Source organism: Amblyomma mixtum, chromosome 1 (genome assembly GCF_055824585.1).
Source record: "Amblyomma mixtum isolate Tamu chromosome 1, ASM5582458v1, whole genome shotgun sequence".
NCBI classification, from domain to species: Eukaryota; Metazoa; Arthropoda; class Arachnida; order Ixodida; family Ixodidae; genus Amblyomma; species Amblyomma mixtum.
Genome location: NC_143012.1, coordinates 218,264,183 through 218,284,465, shown reverse-complemented (window position 1 = coordinate 218,284,465; position 20,283 = coordinate 218,264,183). Strand labels below are relative to the sequence as shown.

Genomic DNA, 20,283 nt, shown 5'->3' with positions numbered 1-20,283 from the left:
TATCTTACCGGTACTCACCTATGGAGCAGAAACGTGGAGGCTAACAAAGAGGGTTCAGCTTAAGTTTAGGATAGCGCTGCGAGATATAGAAAGAAAAATGACAGGTGTAACGCTAAGAGATCGGAAGAGGGCGGAGTGGGTGAGGGAACAAACGCGGGTTAATGACATCCTAGTTGAAATCAAGAGGAAGAAGTGGGCTTGGGCAGGGCATGTAATGCGAAGGCAAGATAACTGCTGGTCCTTCAGGGTAACGGAGTGGATTCCAAGAGAAGGCAAGCTTAGCAGGGGAGCGGCAAAAAGTTAGGTGGGCGTATGAGATTAAGAAATTTGCGGGAATACGGTGGCCGCAACTGGCAAAGGACAGGGTTAATTGGAGAGACATGTGAGAGGCCTTTGCCCTGCAGTGGGCATAGTCAGGCTGATGATGATGATGGTGATGATGATGGCGGGCACAATAATTGCAAGCTGGCAGCAGTGCACTGGTATCGCCATTTGATACGGAGCCTAATGGAACTGCGTGCGTTTCAGGCGGCGCATGCGGAGAATGTGCGGGCGCGAGAGTTGGAAGAGAAGCGCCAGCGGGACAAGGAGGCCCGTGAGAAGGCGGAGAAGGAGAAGCAGGAGCGGATGGCCAAGAAGAAGCAGCTGGTGGACATCAGCTCTGGTAATTCACACCTCAGCCGCAGCTCGCCCTCCGTTGTTTGCTTCTTACGGTCCTGCATTTTTTGTACTGTTTTCGTTAATTTCATCACCTCCTTTACCTGCGGTTCGCAGTAGCATCTGCTGTTACTATAACCTCTGTTTCCGATTTCATCCACGGTACACTGCCTTGGCAACGAGGCAGGGCTACACTTTACATCATGAAATATTTTATTTATTTATTTATTTATACACAGTACCTACAGCGCCCTCACTGGGGCATTATTGTAGGGGGGAAACATCATAAATAAGAACAAACATCTAGTACACAATAAATTAGGCAAATGATGCGGTCTACAGAGAAAATACAGAAAACCATTGTAGAAAGGCAAACATACCCTAAACACACACACACACACACACAAAAAAGATACATTTTAAAATACAGCACTGCTTAAAGAATAAAGCTTTAGGAATAATCAACTTTGTAAAAATTTCAAAAAAAGCGACGATACACTCGGACAAGAATTATTGCACTTATATTGACAGGTGGCTTTGCAAATCGGCCAGAAACGATGTAGGAGGTGCGGTAGCGACCCGAGAAGGGAGACAGTTCCAGTCATGCACTGTTCGTGGGAAAAAACTATATTTGAATACGTTTATACGGCTATTGTACTCGCGCACCTTAAGTGGTATATTGTTGTATATTGTTTAGTAAATAAGCAAATCAAAGGATTGTGGCAGTTGTTAGTGTGATGCTGCCTAAATGTTGGGACAGAATAGCGCTGTCTGTGTAACGGCACAGGTACGAAGAACTGGAGTATGTATTTTCATAAATGAGCGAGGAAGGAAGGAAATACAAGAATGAAATAGCGGTGATGGGTTTGAGTCACCAGGTGTTTGCTGTCTTTGGTGTTGTTGCTTCCAGGTCAAGACCAGGAAGGCGTTATGGACAGCCTGCTGGAAGCCCTGAAAACAGGCTCCGCATTTTCACACAAGCAGCGGCGGCGGCCGCCGAGGGCTGGAAATGGTAAGCACCGCTCAGCTGTGCGCTAACATGTGGGCAGGCGTAATTTATTTTTTGGCTTGTGTTTTTTATTTATCCTGGAGACAATTTTCATAAGGAGGTGTTTTGATTGTATTGAGTGCTCATAAGGAGGCGTCCTGAAGTGTTCTGAGAAGCTTCGAATTTGCTTTAATTTAACTGGATTGTAAAAAGCGGGAGTTGTCCAGCATAGTATTACTGAACTGGCTATATTGTTTTCCCACCTTGTCATCGTGAGCCAGCTTATCGTTTGCTGTAGGGGTGTGTGAATATTCGAAAATTTCGAATATAATTTGAATATTATATTTTTAGTATTCGTATTCGATTCGAAATCCAAGTATTCGTGTTGTTTCGAATATTCGACCCAGCGCGAATATTGTATCTAGCCGAATATTCTATTGCGAGCACCGGCGTTCATTTCGGTCCGCAAGTCCTATCGACAGAGACATAACAACATGGCGGCGTCCAGAGCAATGCGTAACGTGGGGCCTTGCCGTAGCTGACTATGCTGGTGAGCTTCTTTGTGGCTATACCTGTGAAGCTAGTATAGTCGGAGCTTTGCACGAAGTACCTCGCAATACAAGCCAGTTCAGTGCCAATTGAGAGGGCATTTTCTGTGGCTGGAGAAGTCGTTTCAGCTAGAAGGGAACTACTTCTGCCTGACCATGTGGAGCAGCTGGCTTTCCTTCACGACAACCTTTCACGTCATCCCAGCAACGCACTTTTGTGCTGATGGCAAGCTAGCCTTAATCAATGCTGTGTACTAGCCATCTTCTCTGATATTTCCACTCTTCTAAGAATAATGTTCGAGACTTCGATACTTTTTGTGCAGCCACACACACCTCTTGTGTTAATTTAATAATCGACAGTTGAACTGTGATGTTCTTGGGTGCCCAAATAAGTGTTTTGTGGTGATTAAATGCGTCTGTCCTTGATTATTCGATATTCGATTCGATATTCGGGACCAAGTATTCGTATTCAATTCGTATTCGAAAAATTTGCTATTCGCACACCCCTAGTTTGCTGGTTTTAATACATTGCTATTTCTCATCCTAGTTTGTGCATTAGATTTGCTATGTGTGCTGCCAGAACATTGAAAGTCTGACCTTTTTGTTCATATCTTATTGTGGATATCTCCCCCCCCTTCACATCAACTGCTGTGTTCTCAAGTGAAGCATAGTGTGTCGCATGTTTATTCCTCTGTGTGAATGTGATGGCAACATGAGGTCTTCTCTAAGTTAAGCCTGCAGTACCCTTGTCTTATGAGAATTTTCAGTGTTCGCTGAACATCTGATGCTCATTTATTCAGCTCTGCTACACGGCGGCATGTTTCAGCTGTGCTCAAAGCTGATACTGCTTGACAGGGTGCGGCATTGCAATCGCAACTGAGATTCTTGGGCAGCTTCAAAAACTGCTGTCACTGCTGTTGAACTTAGCTAGCAGAAAAACATAAGACAAGAAGAGAACTTGAAACATTGCAATACATATGTGAAGATGCTTGAGGTAAAAACTTAATTGAAATCAGTTCAGCATCAGTAACAGCTTCGGCACCATTGTATGTCAGTAAATTATAGTCGTTTATGTTTAAACAGAAACCATATGTATCAAACCATGTTTGTTTATTTATTTAGTACCTGCATCACCATTTAGGCATTAAAGCAGTGGCGATTTCATTGGAAAAACGAAAGGGTGTACTACAAGGTATTTATATGCTCAGAGCTTGGTAAAAAGCATCATCGGATGTAACAAATGCCACTTAGCTCAGCGGAGCATTGAAAGGGCCAGTAAAACAGATGGCAGGATTAATTCTTTGCACTTGCTCATCGCGTGCCTGTGACTTCTTTTAAGGCGGAAGCCTTTAATGCCTCATCGTTGTAAGCAGGTGCTGTCGACAGAAATGTCACGCTTTTCAATTGGTCAAAACGGTCGTGACGTCACAGTGCGCGAATTTCAAACGGGGCCAATTGTACTTTGGCTACTAACCATGCAACCAATTAAAGGGATCGTATAATTATGCTCCAAGTAAGTTTGACTGAGTTTAGTTAATAGCTTACTTAACCATTTAGTCTAATTAACCTTTCTAGTCAGACCGGGTAAATAAATAAAACCGAGTAACAAATTGGCCGAGCTTGGGAATCGAACAGCGAGCACGCTACCACTCTGCCATGCCAGCTAGATGGTTTAGAATGAACAAAGGTGCGTCTAGTGAATATGGTGTCTTCGTTCACTCCCATCTTCCTCCCTTCCCGTTCACTCCCATCTTCCTCCCTTCCCATTGCAGCGAGGTTTAGGTGTCCACCAAGATATGAGAGACAGATACATTTTCTTTCCTCAAAAACCAACGTGAGCAACCTGACAGATTGGTCCAAATTGTGGTGACCTCACCAGTTAATGCGTAATTTCCTCTGAGTGTAATTTCCTTTCCTCAAATACAATTTTCATTTTCTTCATTAAGTCCCCTCTTTCTTCTTTCACTCACACTTCCTCCCTTCCTGTACCGTGCTCAGGTGTACATGGAGATGACAGAGAATTACAACCCCATTTCCTTTCCTCAAAAAGCGTTGCGTTCAAAGGGTAATGCATCCCGCTGAACGGGGTGGCGTTCCTTGGACTCCATGGCAGCACTACAACACGCTGTCGCTTTCCACTCCTAAAGGCGAAGCTTAAGCATCATTAATTGGCAGTTAATTAATGCACCAACAGAATGTGAAGTGAACAATCGTGTAGCAGAATGCAGCACTCAGGCTTTCGCCTTTCACCACTTTAGCCGCTAAAGTTCGTCGTACTTTTTTTTCTCATTTTGGCACCAGCAAACAAGGGCCAGCTGACGAGAAATCGCTCCAGGGGTGGAGCTGCAATGTTTGGAGATTCCAACTACATCGAGTGCCGGACGATAGCCCAGCAGAGCTGACAGCCGCTGGTCTGCTCCCGCTGACGCACCTGGTCTCCCTCATCTCCAGACAGAGATGTTTTTATCCGTGCCTCTGTGCCTGCACATGACTATTCCACAACATTGTGATTTTGTGCTTACGGCTCCCAAGGACGCTGCTCTCTACAAACGCACAGTGCCGAAGTCGCATTTGTATCGCTTTTCTCGTCTTGCCTTTAGAGCTTCTTCCGCATTGCCGGATATGTGTGTGTGTGTGTGTTTTTTTTTTCCCCAGTTCCGAAAATGTTTTTCATTACTTCACGCTGTAACGGCATTATACTTGAGAACAAAAAGAGGAAAAAAAAATGTGTAGAAACCCTGAGAGTACTCGTTCATTTGCTAATTTACAAACGTATGTACTATCTTGAAACATGGTTTATAATGTAGAGAAGAGTCACTGAGTCTTGATAATGTACATTGTTTTTCACGCAGTATAACTCCTCAGAACAGTATGTAATTAAGTTTTGTCACTAGAGTTTATGAGTTCATGTTCAAAGCTGGCATTAGGGATTTTATAGAGTTAAGAAATGAGGTTTGCTCACTAATCCTGCATAGTAAGTTAGCTTCCTTTATGTCAGGATCCATTTCCCCGGTGTAGTTTTAGCCTGCTGAGATGATTGCAAGAGCTTGACGGTGCATTGTGTGAAGAATTGAATTAGTCTAACGAGCGTTGCGGAAATAAACGCGCCCCGTAAAATGCTTATTTCAGCTAAACGGGCGCATTGTTCGAGCTCAAATTTCGCATAGAAATGGCATTTGGTCGGCAGAATTTTTTAATACCACATTTGCTTGGGGTACTTACCTGATTCGAACAGAATAAGTCGGATATTCACATCGTCTGCAGCGACGACGAAGGAAATTAAACTGCTCTGTCAGCTATCGCACCGGTGGCGCCATCTCGTTTGTTGGTCGTGAAGAATCAGCAAAGGAAGGAGCTCGAGGGTTTGAAGACGGTCTTTCAACTGTTTCTTTAATCCTCACAAAAAACTTAACTTGCTGAAAACTTTGTTTTGCCAAGCTAAGTTTTCTGTGACCATTAAAAAACCAGTTGAAAGAGCGTCTTCAAACCGCCCCGAATCTCTACGCCCCGAATCCCTTCCTTTGCTGATTCTTCACGACCAACAAACGAGATGGCGCCACCTTTGCGGTAGCTGACAGAGCAGCTTAATTTCCTTCGTCGTCGCCGCAGACGATGTAAATATCCGACTTATTCTGTTCGAATCAGGTAAGTACCCCAAGCAAACGTCATATTAAACAATTCTGCCGACCAAATGCCGTCTCTATGCTAAATTTGAGCTCGAACAATGCGCCCGTTTAGCTGAAAGAAGCTTTACGGGGCACGTTTATTCCCGCAACACGTGATATACTACCGCGATCAAAAGTTTACAGGATGCATGTTCTCGGAAAAGAAGTTTATTGTAGCTCCACCTTACGACCCAGATGCATGGTATTGTTACTGGTGAATAGAGCATGCAGGTAACTTACTCCTAAATAATTTTTTTTTTTTACGTGCACTTGCATGTCATAAAGTTTTTATTGCGAAAGTATGTACGAGAGAGAGACCAGACGTGTGATGCATTTAACAAAACAGAGAAAGTGGCCGGTTCCAGGTGTCTTCGAATAACTTGAAAAGTGGTTGAATTGTCGGAAGTGTTTAGAGAAGCAGTAAAGCACATTGGAGCTCATTTTGCCTAGCTCTCTTTGTGGAATCCATTTTGACTACAGTTAAATCTATTAACCCAACTGTGTTACCACAAGTAACAGTTTATGGACACATGCAATACACTTCCATTTCTTGTCATCACAAGTGCTTGTGACATTTGTAAACATGACTGCACGCCTTGGGGATGTTTATATTAGCGAGAATTTATGCTGGCCAGCTCTGCACTCTTTGGTGTGTGACTGGAGCCCAAACGAGGGACGAGGCAAAAATATATAGGCATACAGTGGTGGCCTTTGATGATCGCATTTGATTATGGAAACAGCGTTTTCGTTTGGTGGTATATGGTAGAGGTAGCAAAAAATTTTACTTTCATGCTTAAGTATTCACAGTTTGCAAATAAAGTGAAGTTAGTCACATGTACTCATAATGTGCATGTTCTTGACTTGCATTCTGTTCACCTTGAATTTATAACCAGAATTATTATTACATTTGGGGCTGAATGCGTACATCATAATGCCTGCTGTGCAGTCGACCATTAAGCTGCTACTTTCTTGTTCATGCTCACATCATTTATATCTGGCTTCCAGGCCATTAACTGAGGCTTGAAAATTCCTTTAAGGAAGTGTGTTAAGAAAAAGGCTATCGGAAGAATATGTGTCTATGTGGGCTGAGCTCGGTGAACTATCGGTGCCATCTATTTTTGTAAATGTACTGTACTTCTTTTCACAGTTGCCGGCATGCCTGTTGTCACTGCGTGTTACCGCCAGTGCAAATTGTTTAGGGTGTTTGACTTGTTTAGTCACCTAGCTGCGGCATTGCCGTTTCGTCTTTGTGTCGGTCACTTGAGTATTGAGTTGTGGGATGAGCGTGTCCATTCGACCATTCCACCATGAAAGCTTGTGATGAACACCTGCCCTGTATTTTAGATTGTGTTCTCTTTCACGTAAATGTTTAGAATCAAGCTTTGCTTGACCTTTTGGTGGTGCTTCTGTAGCGGCATTTGTTTAGTCTCTAGACTAAAATGCAAAAACAGTGCGCAGTGGAGATTTCTATGGTGCGTTTTGTTGAGCGCAGTTTTGGCAACATTTATGTGCGTCATTGCTGCATAGGGCAGTTTATGAAGTGGTTGGTTCACTTACTTCTCATAGCATTGTGCTTTTTCTGCAGGTGTCAGCGATTGACATAAGAGTGTAAGATTGCCTATGTAAGTTAGCAGGCTTGTACATAGAATATTGTGTAAATTTATATATGTGCACGGTTGTGGTGCGAGTGCTTTAACCTGTTACAGAAGCGTCTGCTCGCAACGAAACTTTTCTTGTAACATAGCGAAAAAAGGTGTGCGTAAAAATGTGTATAAGGTGTAGTGCAGTTTTTACACTGCCATGGGACCATGCTTACAGGCAGGTCATTTACAAGGCCTTGCTGGACGCTGTGATCCTGAACACATTCAGTGCTGTACAGAGGAAATAAGAGCTCTTCACAAAAGCTTGTAAAGACGTATAAAGACTGTGTGGTTTGCCCAGTTCAATTTAAGTGATGCAATTTTTACTAGGGCTTTGCAGACCTGCAAATCTGAACATGCACGGCGCTCAAACAAAGTTTAGTTGTGATATACAAGATCCATAAATATTTTTTATAGATGACCACATATTATAGCCTGCAGAAAGGTGCATCCTGTGACCAGTTCATGTTTGCGCAAGTTGCCAGCAAGTAATCCATGCTGCGCCAAATTGTTGAGAAGACGTATTGTATGGCAGTGCTTGATGTGGCAACCCGTTTTTCACAGCTTTTCCAACATTCCCGCCGTGGCGCGGGTTGCGTTGCGTGAATCGTTGATTTCGAAACCAACAGAATGGTAACTTGAGTGTGGCCTTATGGAGCGGCGGGTGCGCCGAATAAGCTTTCGTGCCTTTGTCGTTCTTGTCAAACGCGTCACTTTGTCTTCGCACTTTCGTTTTTGCCTTGGTGTGCCGAACGTCCGCTTAGCGGGTGTCTGAACTGCGTGTGTCCACTTTACCATGCAGAAGTGTTGTGTTGTACAAGTGCCAGGACCATAGTGGTCATAGTGAGCTGTGCACGTCTCTTCCATTTCTATTAGAGCTTTACAGGCCCGAATGACGGCCTTTTTTTAATGAGAGGCATCTTAAGGTGCATCATTTCTAGCGACACGAGTGAACTTTCTGAAGGGACATTGCTCAATGCTGGCATGCGCTGTGTCCGTTACGGTCGAGAGCTTGGATTCGTTTGGATGCCAGGACCGTACCGGTACAAATAAAATGAATCTGTTGTTTTTATCGAGTGGCTCGTTGTGAATGTTTCTTAGTATGTCAGCCGACGCCAACCCTAAAACTATTGGCTGATGTTACGCCGTAAAGCAGCTGTGGTAGCTTAGTGGCGCCCCCTCATCGGTAAGTATGCTGACTCGGCCGGCCCTAACAAATCTGGGATGTTGCATTTCCGTTTCCCGATAAATTTTTTGTTTACAATAAGTAACGTTGTCGAACGTAAAGATACCTTCAGTATGAACGTTTCGTACAAATCTGCGGGCAAGTATAAGCACTTTCGCGGTACCCGTGCGGGCGCGAACCTTGTGAAAGTTGGGATCGCAGGAGTCATCTACACGGCCGTCGTCGGTGGCTTGTGTTTGTGAGTAAATCGGCTCGTTTTGTGGGCAGAAATCGTAATTTTAAGGAACGAGAAGGGTCACCTTTATTTACTGGCGATGGTGTCCGCTTCGTTTCGCGACTCGCTGCTCAGTAGGAGGCCGCCATCTGGGTCGACACTCGGCATGAACGGTGTGCTGTATCGAAAATGGAGCGAAGACTCGCATTCTAGCCGTGGGGGAAAAAGAAGAAAGAAGGATATCTCCGAAACTCGTTGTCCCAGTGCGCACATCGGGTTTCTGTCTTTTTCTTCGAAAGTGCGGATACTGCGTTCGTAGTACATGGCGGAGTACTGCGTTGTGGCAGCGTGCAGAAACTAGAACAGCATCTCCGGGTGCTTAGAAGTGATAACCGCGTGCAATTCGTAATCACAAGAAAAGCAGTGAGCAAGGTAATCGTAGAGTTGACTGCACTTATAGCGGGGACGCCAGAATTGCCTTGTTATGAACATCTAAGCGATGTATTTCTCGGAAGGATTATACGTAGTCGCAAATAAACGCGTTTTGTTTTCTCGTGTTTGGTTATACCGTAATAAAAAGAAAATATAACACTTAAGATTTACATTCCGTAGCCTCATGTGCATCGCGATCTGATTTCGTTAATTCACTCGCGATAGGTAAAGTGGGTGGCAGTGATTACTATTTTGTCGCGTGGTGTGACGTCTATGGGACAGCAGCGATTAATTTGTAGAGTACATGTAGATTTCTATTGTCGGTTCTGCCTGACATGGGTACTTCAGCTTAGGGGTAGTTGTCTAGCGGTAGTTTTTGCACCTGTACGCAACAACAAGCAGCATGCGGATGCATAGACCTCTACAGTAGTGTCAGTGTAAAATAACATATTGTTGCGTTCACAAGAGGTGCGCGCTGTTTCGTGCCCTTGATATGAGCTCCACCAATTGCCCTGCCAGTTGCCATGTTTGGTGTTAGTGCAGTTATGACATTCAGGAGACTTCGTTTTTAACTGTTTTAACCTTTACCTGGGGTCAGTACTGATGTCCCGTGAACTGTTGTCAACTACCTTATATTGTATTACCAAGTGGTAAAAGAGGAGACATGTGTCATATTTGGGTTTGAGTTGTATGCCAGCTTTTGAGCAGAAAACTCTGTACGCATGCACATCACAGGTGTTTCATCGGTTTTCTGATTTGTTGTGGTTGTATGTTGCTAAAGTCTGTATATTCTTTTTTTTTTTTTTCATGCAGCTTGGTGGTACCGCATGACATTGTGAAACCTTTCCTGAAGCCTTTCGAGCCGAAGCAGACACGCTTTACCAAGGCGCTGGATGAATCAGCACCTTTCAACATCAGAAAAGTCAACGAAGACACGAGGAATCTTTAGTTGCTGAGAAAATGCCCCTTATTGTCAGTAGTGCTGTAGCTTTTGCATGGCAGACATATTTTTGTATTGCTTTTTGAATTTTTTCTTGTAGGCACTGCTGTTCTTTCTCTTCTGGGTGGATCGTTTCAATGAATTTTTCCATTATAGGTCTCTCTTCATGCAGCTATTTTTATGAGGTTATTAGAGACTTTGTAGCTGATTACAAAGCAAGGTAGCGAGCAGTTTTTAGTTGCTCTAACTTCACGCTTTCGACTTGCTTGGCTTGTTTCTGCATTCGTTAAGGGCAGGCCTGATGCATGCTGCTGCAATGCTATGTGCACCAGTAGCACCAACATGTAGCCAGGTCCCCCGTGACTTAAATATTTTGCAGAACTTTGCACCGCTGTTGGTGTGTAGTGACTGTAGTAATAAGTTCGCACCATGGACAGATGTGCTGTGCGGCCACGGGCCGAAGCTTCTTGCCCCACATGTGGGGACTTTGTGGCGGGCGCCATGGAGGCCCACGTTGAAAAGTGCCTCCAACGCTTCAGCAGACCCTCCAGAGCCGCAGACACGTGCGTCTGTGTTGTGTGCCGCAAGGACATCACGTCTCTCGACGAGCCCCAGAGGTTGGCTCACGTTAACAGGTGAGAGGCGGGAAAAACAGTCTCGGTGAATTGTGCAGCATTTAGTGAGAAATAGTTGCATAATTGCTGCTATTTCTTGCTTCAAGCTGCATATAAGTTGTTGCGTAATAATAGTGGAATGAGGCTTAAGTCGCGCTCTGGTTTACAAATAGCATTCAGTCTCAGCAATTAAAGGTACGCAGAGGACAAATAGCAGATGAATAGAGGAAGACAAATAGAATAGGATGACCAAACAACTAAATACAGGTGTTGCTGTCACCATCCTATTTTGGGAATAAAATGCATGCATCAACACCGATTTTTGTGTGTAGATCCCAGAGACACTATGCAACAGTACAATTCACTTCAAAGTGCTGGCAACCAAACATTGGCAAAAATAGCACCAAACCATGCAAACCGCAAGAAAGAAGGAAGACTTCTTTCTTATGGTTTGCCTGGTTTGGCGCTATTTTTTTCAGCTATTATAACAAATTTAAAATTGCTTTTGAAGAAAGGAAATGGCGCAGTAATTGTCTGGATCTCAGTGGACACCAGAATCGAGCTGTAAGATAAGGGAGGAAGGTGGGAGTGAAGCGATCGGTGGGAAGATTGTTAAATCCAGGTTTCTGTGTGATAAATGCATCTTTTGCTGTTCGGACAAACGTTAGCATAGCCAGTGACCCTTTAAGGTGAGCACTAACCTAGGGCGGCTTGTGTGCCTTGTGGTGATTTTCGTGTGGCACTTTCTATGGGCTTTTAGAAAAAGGACGCTTCAGTGCATAGAGCATGTTGTTATTGCCATGATCACCGTGCGATCTGACGTTGAGAGAAGTGGGTGCTGTTCAAGAAGGAAGGTTGAAAGTGTGCGAGAAAAAATACCTGGGACTGGCATTTTTCTGCAGCCCTGCGCATGTGCAGGGCGCATTTTGTAGTTGGGTTGCGGGAAATTGGATGTCCAAACAGCACTTCTGAATGTAACTGAGCTGTTTTTGTACTGTTTACACTCAGTTTATGTTGTGTACATGCAGCAAAAGCTATGTTAAGTCAAATGGATGCCGTGAAAAAGTGTGCTGTTTCTTAGCAAAACTTTTTTTTTTCCCCCTGGTACAGATGCCTTGATGGAGAGGCGGAGGAGCCTGTGCAGGAGCCAGTTGTCTCAACCCCTTCTCGAAATGGAGCCGCTAGTTTTGTCCTTTTAGACTGCCCACTCTGCGAGCGCTCTTTCAAGACCTCTGAGGTCTCTTGTCCTTTTTTTTTTTGGCCTTGCTTGTTGAGTGTATGTATAGAAGGAAAGCTATACTGCCATTTTCAGTGGTTGTATCTCAGACACTTATTTTGTTCTATTGTTGCTTGCCTGCAGTCCTAGCATATTTGATCTACACTGAGCCGTATGTTTTTTTTTTCTTTTCATGAAGTTCATTGCGAATCTTATTTGTGCCTGACGACCATCGCTAACCTCCCTGTGTAAACCAAAAAAAGTTTGCTCGGTAACCTGGAGTTTACATTGCCTTCACTTACTACCCTCCTGGCAGATGCATGCACATGATCAGCTTTTCTATCAGATTTGGTGCTTACTGATAGAATTATAAATACTAAAATGAAAGACTGTACTGTTATCTGCGAGGCCTGCCTTGAGGGATGCATTTAATTTGCATGGAATTCTGGTGCAGTCACATTGCATGCTCAGATTTCTGCTGCGTTAAGAGACCAGCACAGAACCTTGTTTTGATTAAGGCCAGTTTGCAAGAGTTTATAGCTTGGTGACTCACACTTGTGGTCAAATCAAAGACATTTGGAAAATTTTGCTTGGATTTTCATAATTTGCCTCTCTACCCCCCCCCCCCCCCCTTCCCCCACTACATTCCTCTTCCCATTTCCACACTGGCAACCATTGATCTGCCCTTCCCAAGCTCATTTGTTCCCCTTAATTTCATCTAAGATATCGTTGCTATTTCATGTGTTAATAAAATTGCAGTTGCAATTAACCTGAGTCCAGAATATTGTAAACATGCTTTCGGGCCTTTGGGACCACTTAACTGAAACAGCCCTTGAACCCCTCGTATGGTAGAGAGAGGGTAGGAAAGATCCCTCGTATGGTAGAGAGAGGGTAGGAAAGATTGAATTCGTAACAGCACAAAGTAAACACAGCGTCCACTAGCCATCGTTTAGACAAAAGGAGCTATCGCAGACAAATCCTCTTGTCGAAACAATGGGCGATGGCAAGACGACTGACTTGTTCATTCTGTGTTGAACTTCTCCAAGTACTCCGCCGAAATGAAGGCTGCCTTGTGTATACTGATCACGTCAGTCACTCGTGCTGAGGAATGAGCTCAGAGTCATTGCATATGGAACATTTGTTTGGTTCTTTAGACAGTGGGTTTGGAATAGCAGTGGCAGAAGTTCCTGTGAATGTTCAAGTACAGGAGATCGTGATCGCTTGGCACTGCTGATACACTGCAGGCCTACCTCGAGGTTTACTGTGCTGGACACTGTATTACTGTCCTTGTCACTAAGGCAATTCATGTTTGCTTATTCTTCCCTAAGCGTGTACCTGCTTCTCTGTTTTGTCTAGGCATGCAAGAACCACATCAAACAATGCAGCACCAAGTTGGGCATGTCCCCAAAGCAAGTGATAGAAGCGATTCGGTTGCAGCAGCGTTATGTGCAAGAAAGGATGGCTGCAGGTTTGCCTGTCGTCAGGAGGAGGTGACTTTCCCTCTCTTTTTAACCTTGCAGGCACCTACAGAACATTTCGTTTTGCATAGCATGCTATTTTGGGTCGGGGCTACTTTTCTTAGCTAAAGAAGGCATGAATTGTCTGTTGAAGGAGCTTTCACGCATATTTATTGCACTTGTAGTGCCAAAAGCATATCTGTTTGATTTGCACGTTTTCTAATTGAGCAGCCTGTCCTGACTTTGAACATTGTTTTTCTTTCCATAAACACGTTATAGTATTAAGAGGTTGTGTCCATCTTTTTATTCTTTAACAAAACCTCTTGTAGAAGGAATGCACCATTGGACGCATCAGCCGCACCCCGGGCAGCGAAAAAACCACGGCCTGTGGCATCGGTTCCCAAAAGGTACTTGACAAATGAGAACAAACTTTTTTTTTCCTTGCACGTTGCCACATTTTACAGCTGTGACAACTTTTCCCTGTATGTGTTCCCTGTTAGACAGCCTGCAGTAGTGATAAGTGTATTATTCTTTTTATTAGCTGAAAATTCTGCTTTGCAGTGCAGTTAGATATGTCCTGAAAGTAATTAAGAATGTCCATTACAAAGCCTCGTAGCTCAGATGCTGCTGTTAAGTTACACGCTGCAGTAATTTGACCTTTTCAGTGCAAGGCAAACATTGCGAAAGAAATGGGCAGTGTTCAAAAAAAGTAGTAAATATTTTATCGTAATAAAATGTGAACCGAGCATGAACAGGAACGCGTGTTGCTTTCTGTCTGTGCTTTCATTCATAATGGCCCGAGTTGACTGGCAGAGTCCATGTTTTGACCTGAAATGTCTGTGTACATTCAGTTAGCACTTGTTGCAGACATCAGTGTTGTATTGTAGACCTGACCAATGGTGTGTACGTTATGTTTACTAGTTCCGTTCATGAAAGTGGGAAACTGGGCTAAACATGGAGTCTAAAAGAACAACATGAACAACGAACACCATTGCCATGGCATTGTTCGCCTCCTTCTTTTGCCCCATGTCTAGCGCTGTTTCCCACATAACACATATGCACCGACTTGCCTAACTTCTTATTCTACATTCCATTCACCTTTGTTCATTCTGATGCAGTGGTGGGCAGTTTCCTTTGCATTGTTGTTCACACTCTCACAACATGGCCTCCTTAACGGTACTGGTTAATGGTGAATAGATTTTTACACTCGGGTACTACAGTGGGAGCTATAATGAGGTACACTGTAGTGGAGTGCAGCAGATTATTAATGCCTCATTGTTGTCCACGGAAGGTTGTCAGCAGAGGTGTCATGCTTTTGAGGGGTGTCACCAAGATATGTGAGACAGTTACTGCGTAATTTCCTTTCCTGAAATGCAATTTTCATTTTCTTCATTACAGCCCCCTCCTTCTCTTTCTTCTTTCACTCAAACTTCCTCCCTTTCTCTACAGTGCTGGGGTTCAGGTGTCCCCTGAGATGACAGCGTTCCACTCCTATAGGGGTAGCTTAAGCATCATTAATTAGCAGTTAAAGGTGCACTGAGGAGGAATCTGAACTCGCCTTTCTGCCGTGGGAACTCGATCTACACGTTCCGAGCATTCTTAGAAACTTCGACTTATTGCCCTGTGTGGCCGATTTCCCTAATTAAATGGGATTAATGTCCGGCTCCTGCCTTTATTTTTGAAGTCTCCCTCGTACAGTGGGCAGAGTCGACTAACGCATGGAGTGCCTTTCAGTTAGCTCCGTGGAAGCTTTGCTTTCGCTTTATGTTGTTTTTTAGGTTTCCGTGGATAAATAGTTTCATTCGCAGATAATATAGTCGCAAAATAAGCCCGCAGAAATAAAAATATGCGCGGACTATTTGCTTCTACGGACTACTACGTATTACTCCGCCGATGGCAGAGCGGCAAGCCGCCACGGGACTGGCGGAAAGGCACTCCACGCGTTGGTCGACTCCGCCCCCCGTACGAGGGAGAATTAAAAAAAAAAAAAGATGGGAGCCGGACGTTAATTGGATTTAATTAGGAAAATCAGCCATACAGGGCAATAAATCGAAGTTTTTAAGAATGCTCGGAACGTGCAGATTGAGTTCCCGCGGCAAAAAGACGAGTTCAGATTCCTCTTCAGTGTACCTGTAACTGTCATCAATCAGTAATTAGCCATTAATTAATAATTTGTCATTACTTAGTAATTAGTCGATAATTATGTGTGACATCATCCAGTGGTGATGTCAGCAGTGCCACAGAGGCAGTCAAAGTGGTGCGGGAAACGCTTTCGCCTCTACGCACTTTAAGACAGTCAAAGTGCCCCCTGAATTTTTTTTAATCACCCCATGTTCTTCAGGGTGCTCCGAAATCTCGGGCATTTAGTGATGATGCATGGTGACTCTTGGGCAGAGAAAATTTGTGCATTCTCTTTGCCTGTCCGTAAATGAAAGGTGACTCTCTGTCTGATCTCTGTTTGCAGCAAATACCAGGAGGAAGTGCAGATGGCTCGTGCGTTGTCGGCGTCATTGGCCGCAGCTAACAGAGAACAGGATGAGGCCCAGCGGCGATTCTGCGAGCTCCTTGGAGGCAGCCGCCCTTTGGGGAGGAAACGAAAGCATGCAGGGTGTGTAGCATACTGATCATTGGTTCTCTCTGCAAGGCTAGATCTGGTGACTGTCTGGCAAACAGATAATCTTTTCACCACCACATAATCACCCAAGATTACCTGGTGACTGGTTTGATTTGGTTTATGGGGTTTAACGTCCCAAAGCGACTGAGCGTATGAGAGACGCCGTAGTGGAGGGCTCCGGAAATTTCGACCACCTGGGGTTCTTTAACGTGCACTGATATCGCACAGTACACGGGCCTCGAATTTCTCCTCCAAAGAAATTCAACCGCCACGGCCGGGATCGAACCCGCGTCTTTCGGACCAGCAGCCGAGCACCATAGCCACTGAGCCACCGCGGCGACTTTCTTACAGCAAAAGGGGAGGGGTTTGTTTCGAGGTGAGATTCTAAAAGGCAGGGTTATGCTAGTCTCAAGGTGGTAATCGTAGAGCAGAAACAAACGTCACAGTGAAGGTAAAAGTCTGTCTGTTCCTAGCAGGTTGTCAAATTTTGTTTATTGTATTTATGAATTACTGCAGCCATATCCAAGCAGGAGAGGGAATGCAGTAAAAGCGGATTAATTTGAAACTCCGGATAATTCAAACTGCCAGTGTGGTCCCGCAGGCCGGTTGCGTGTCTTTCATGTTTTCAGTTTCTTTGTTGCGTGTTTGACTTTATAGGCCCGCTCTTGTGCAGCAGTTGCTCTATTGACTGCATTGGTCACAAGAAAGATTGCGGTACGACAGTGTTTTATCCCTCGGGCAGAGTAGTGTGAAATGTTATGGTTCATCCCCAATAAATGACTTTTCTGTGCGAGCTTGAATTTCTGCTGATGGCCCCCCAAAAAAAAGCGCTCTCTGTATGTGAGGCAACCAACTGGACACTCCGATAAACTTTGATTTAGGAATCCTAGATTGGTTGTGTTCAGCGTCAGAAAGAGTAGGTAGAGCAAAAATAGTTGAGTGATGTGTATATGTGCCTTATTCAAGGTGCACTAAAGAGGAATCTGAAATCGTCTATTTACCACGGGAACTCGATGTACACTCTCCGATCATTCTTAGGAACTTTGAATTATTGTCCTGTGTAGCCGATTTCTCTACTAAACCAAATTAAACGTCCCGGCTCCCGCGTTTTATTTATTTTTTTTTTTACCTCGCCTCTGAAAAGAATAGGAGTCGGCCAATGTGTGGAGTTCCTTTCAGCCAATCGCGTGGCGTCTTCGCTTTCGTTTTTGCTTTGTTTTTATTTATTTATTACAAGTACCTACAGCATCCATGAGGCATTATTATAGGGTGATTAACGACATATAATATCGCGCACAAAAAAAAGATATTGGGAACATGTCAGCAAGGTAGCACAAAAGAACAAGAAGAAATGAATTCACAACTAGTTAGTGTCAGTGATAACGTAACATCAGGTATGTCAGGTTATCATTCTAATAACTGTTTCCGTGAACAAATAGTTTCGGTCGCACACTGCATAGCCATTAATTAGGCCCACAGAAATAAAAATACACTTGGACGCTTTGCTTTCGCCGATAGCTACATACCGCTCCGCCAATGACAGAGCGGCCAGCTGCGTCTGGCTGAAAGGCATTCCACGCGTTGGCTGACTCCTCCTCTTTTCGGAGGTGAGTTCAGAAAAAAAGGCGGGATATGGGACATTTAATTCGATTTGATAGGGAAATCGGCCGCACATGATAATAATACGAATTTTCTAAGAATGCTGGGAGCGTGCAGATCGAGTTCCTGCGGTAGAAAGACGAGTTCAGAATCCTCTTTAGTGCACCTTTAATCTCTACATTCAATCAATCCTGGATTTTCTCCTCCATAACATAATTTGGGCAGTACCTTTACTAGATTGGGTTTTAATAAAATGCTTCTATTTTAGTTTTTATGAACAAGTTGTCTCTCTATTTTCCGGCTGCTGTTGTACGAGCTGGTTCATCGGCAACTTTCTGATAGTCAAACAATACGGGGTGTAGGTGTATGCCCTTGGTCTGGCTAGCATTAATATCAGAAACTGAGTATGGCAAAAGTGCAACTGTAAAGTGATGTGTTCCTCACAGTTTTTCCTTTCCTCCGTATTTAGCAAAGAAACTCCGTTGTTGCTCTTGACATCAGCTGATGAGCGTGCACAGAAGATCGAAGAGAAGATAGAGCACCTTCTCACACAAAGGGTGAGAAAACTCTGTGGTTCCATCATCAGCGCCTTTTGCTTACCTGTGTTGTTTGCCCACTTTCAGATGATTGGATTGGAACTTGGTGATCTCTCATGGTGCACAAAGTTGAAAACTGTCGCCAAGCTGTCTAACCGAATAAAGGAGCTTTCAACAAAGGTAAGGTAGTGTCTGTTCATGACTTGTATAACTACTATGCTGATAATCTTTTGGTGCGGCACTTCTCGAACCTTTGAGTATACCTGTGGCATTTAGGCTTTGACTATGGGCACCTAGCATCCTATAGTCAATCCCAGGTATGTCGAATCGTTTGTATCGAACAGTCAGAACAACGCCTCCTGAAATCCCGTGCAGAAGTATAGCACTGCTGTTCGCATTTATCGAGCTTCTGTTCGTCGAACATTCGATATACCGAACAGTGTTGTGCCCCTGCAAGTAGTGCTTCTTTTAACGGCGTTCCCGCGGTCACTTCTTGTGGGCGAAGACGGGTCAGTCGTGCTACCTTGGGCATCTGCTGGCTGCGCTAGCATTGTAAAACCACGTGACGAGGTGAACAGGGATGTGCAAGGGTAGCCTTCGGTCTCCCGTACTCATTTTCCGCACTGTCATGCAAAAAAAGGCAGCTTTCGGTGCACAGCTTGTCGTGCGGTAAAGCCAACGTAACTGACGGAACCCTAACCACGGCCGTCGCGTATTGTGCTTCACTCACTTCGCTACCGAAGGTTTTGCGAAAAACATTTGTATCTTAGTTTTATTCAGAGATTATTCCATTTATGTTGTACTCGTAACAGGAATAGGCCTCTTGTCACAGGCAGCCACTAGTTCCAAGCACCGTCCACTGCGGTTCCTATGTGAGCAGGCTAGGCCTAGTGATGTGCGTGTGGTGATATGCCAGCACATCGACAGGCAGGTTGCTGCATGTAGTACTAGGGGAAAAGGGGTAAAAAACCAATAAAAATGTGGTTTTTAACGTGAGTAGTTATGGAGCCTGTTCGTCTAATGCTACATTTTGCTTTGGTGAAGGATGCGCCCCTCTGGAGCCTCGCTGGCCAGAGTAGGGAGAGGCGGGAGGACTACTACGTGTGCTGCCTGGGCCACATTGTGACGCCATCTACAGCCGTGGTGAGGAGCCGACTCAAGTCGCTCAGCCAAGTTCCTGGTCGACGCCTCTCCGGAGAGCTGTGCATTGTGAACGACTTCACCATTCTGAAGCCAAAGCCCTCATTAGTGAGTCCTCTGAACATCGCTCGGTCTCACGCTCACAGGCTCGGTTCTTTAGCTTTTTAAAATAAAGAATTACCTGTTCTCATCTTCCTGCGAGCTATCTCTTACTTGGAGTGTATGCACACAGTAAGCAGCCTTGTGTGAACAGGCTGCTCAGTGAAACATTCTCACCGGACAGTGCTGTCATAATTGCTTTGTGTAATTGACTCAGGTTTTTTTTTTTTTGTTATAAAGAATCTGGTTCACATGCTCAGAAGTAAAAAAAAAGTGTGAAAAGCACATGAACGTTCACCCCTTCCAAGCAGTTGCATCACACACTAATACCCCTGTCACACTATCAAATTTAATGTCATTCGAACCTAATGGCATTCGATGCATTGAATGTCATTTGGTCTCTTCCAGTGGTACACGGAAAAAAATAATGTCATTCGAAAATGATGGCATCGACGATCAGTGAAACAAAAATAGTCCAACTGAACGACATCAGCGCGCACAAAAGATGTTTGAAATTGTTGTGCAGTGTTTCAAAAGCGGGTGAGAACATTTGTGTGCCGGATTATAAGCTTAAAATATTATTTCCGGCCACTCTGCACCACTTTAGCCAACGAAAGCCAAGCCAAGTACAAAGTCAGCCACAATCCGATAAATGTAAACAAACAAAATGGCTGACATGGCGGCGCGCGGAGCTTGGAAATGACTTCCAAAAGGTGAACTGCTCAGTTACGTCTTTAA

At 44.3% G+C, this 20,283-nt stretch overlaps 2 protein-coding genes across 4 annotated transcripts in view; both read left to right on the top strand.

The window, feature by feature from the left end:
- dia (diaphanous related formin 1) overlaps nt 1–5,375 on the top strand; it is a 50,434-nt gene extending 45,059 nt beyond the window's left edge. For all 3 annotated transcript variants that reach the window (XM_089563697.1, XM_089563706.1, XM_089563701.1), the window contains 3 exons: nt 529–664; nt 1,568–1,669; nt 4,495–5,375. In XM_089563697.1, the coding sequence (XP_089419823.1) occupies nt 529–664; nt 1,568–1,669; nt 4,495–4,595 (339 nt within the window). In that variant the 3' untranslated portion in view covers nt 4,596–5,375. The remainder of the gene's footprint in view (nt 1–528; nt 665–1,567; nt 1,670–4,494) is intronic.
- Nucleotides 5,376–8,714: 3,339 nt separating this feature from the next.
- The window catches only part of LOC149370913 (uncharacterized), a 68,193-nt gene continuing 56,624 nt past the window's right edge, over nt 8,715–20,283 (top strand). Inside the window, exons 1-9 of the mRNA XM_089563688.1 lie at nt 8,715–8,922; nt 10,144–10,905; nt 11,995–12,121; nt 13,457–13,590; nt 13,887–13,964; nt 16,022–16,165; nt 18,240–18,327; nt 18,394–18,486; nt 19,351–19,554. Coding sequence (XP_089419814.1) covers nt 10,700–10,905; nt 11,995–12,121; nt 13,457–13,590; nt 13,887–13,964; nt 16,022–16,165; nt 18,240–18,327; nt 18,394–18,486; nt 19,351–19,554 — 1,074 coding nt within the window. The 5' untranslated portion in view covers nt 8,715–8,922; nt 10,144–10,699. The remainder of the gene's footprint in view (nt 8,923–10,143; nt 10,906–11,994; nt 12,122–13,456; nt 13,591–13,886; nt 13,965–16,021; nt 16,166–18,239; nt 18,328–18,393; nt 18,487–19,350; nt 19,555–20,283) is intronic.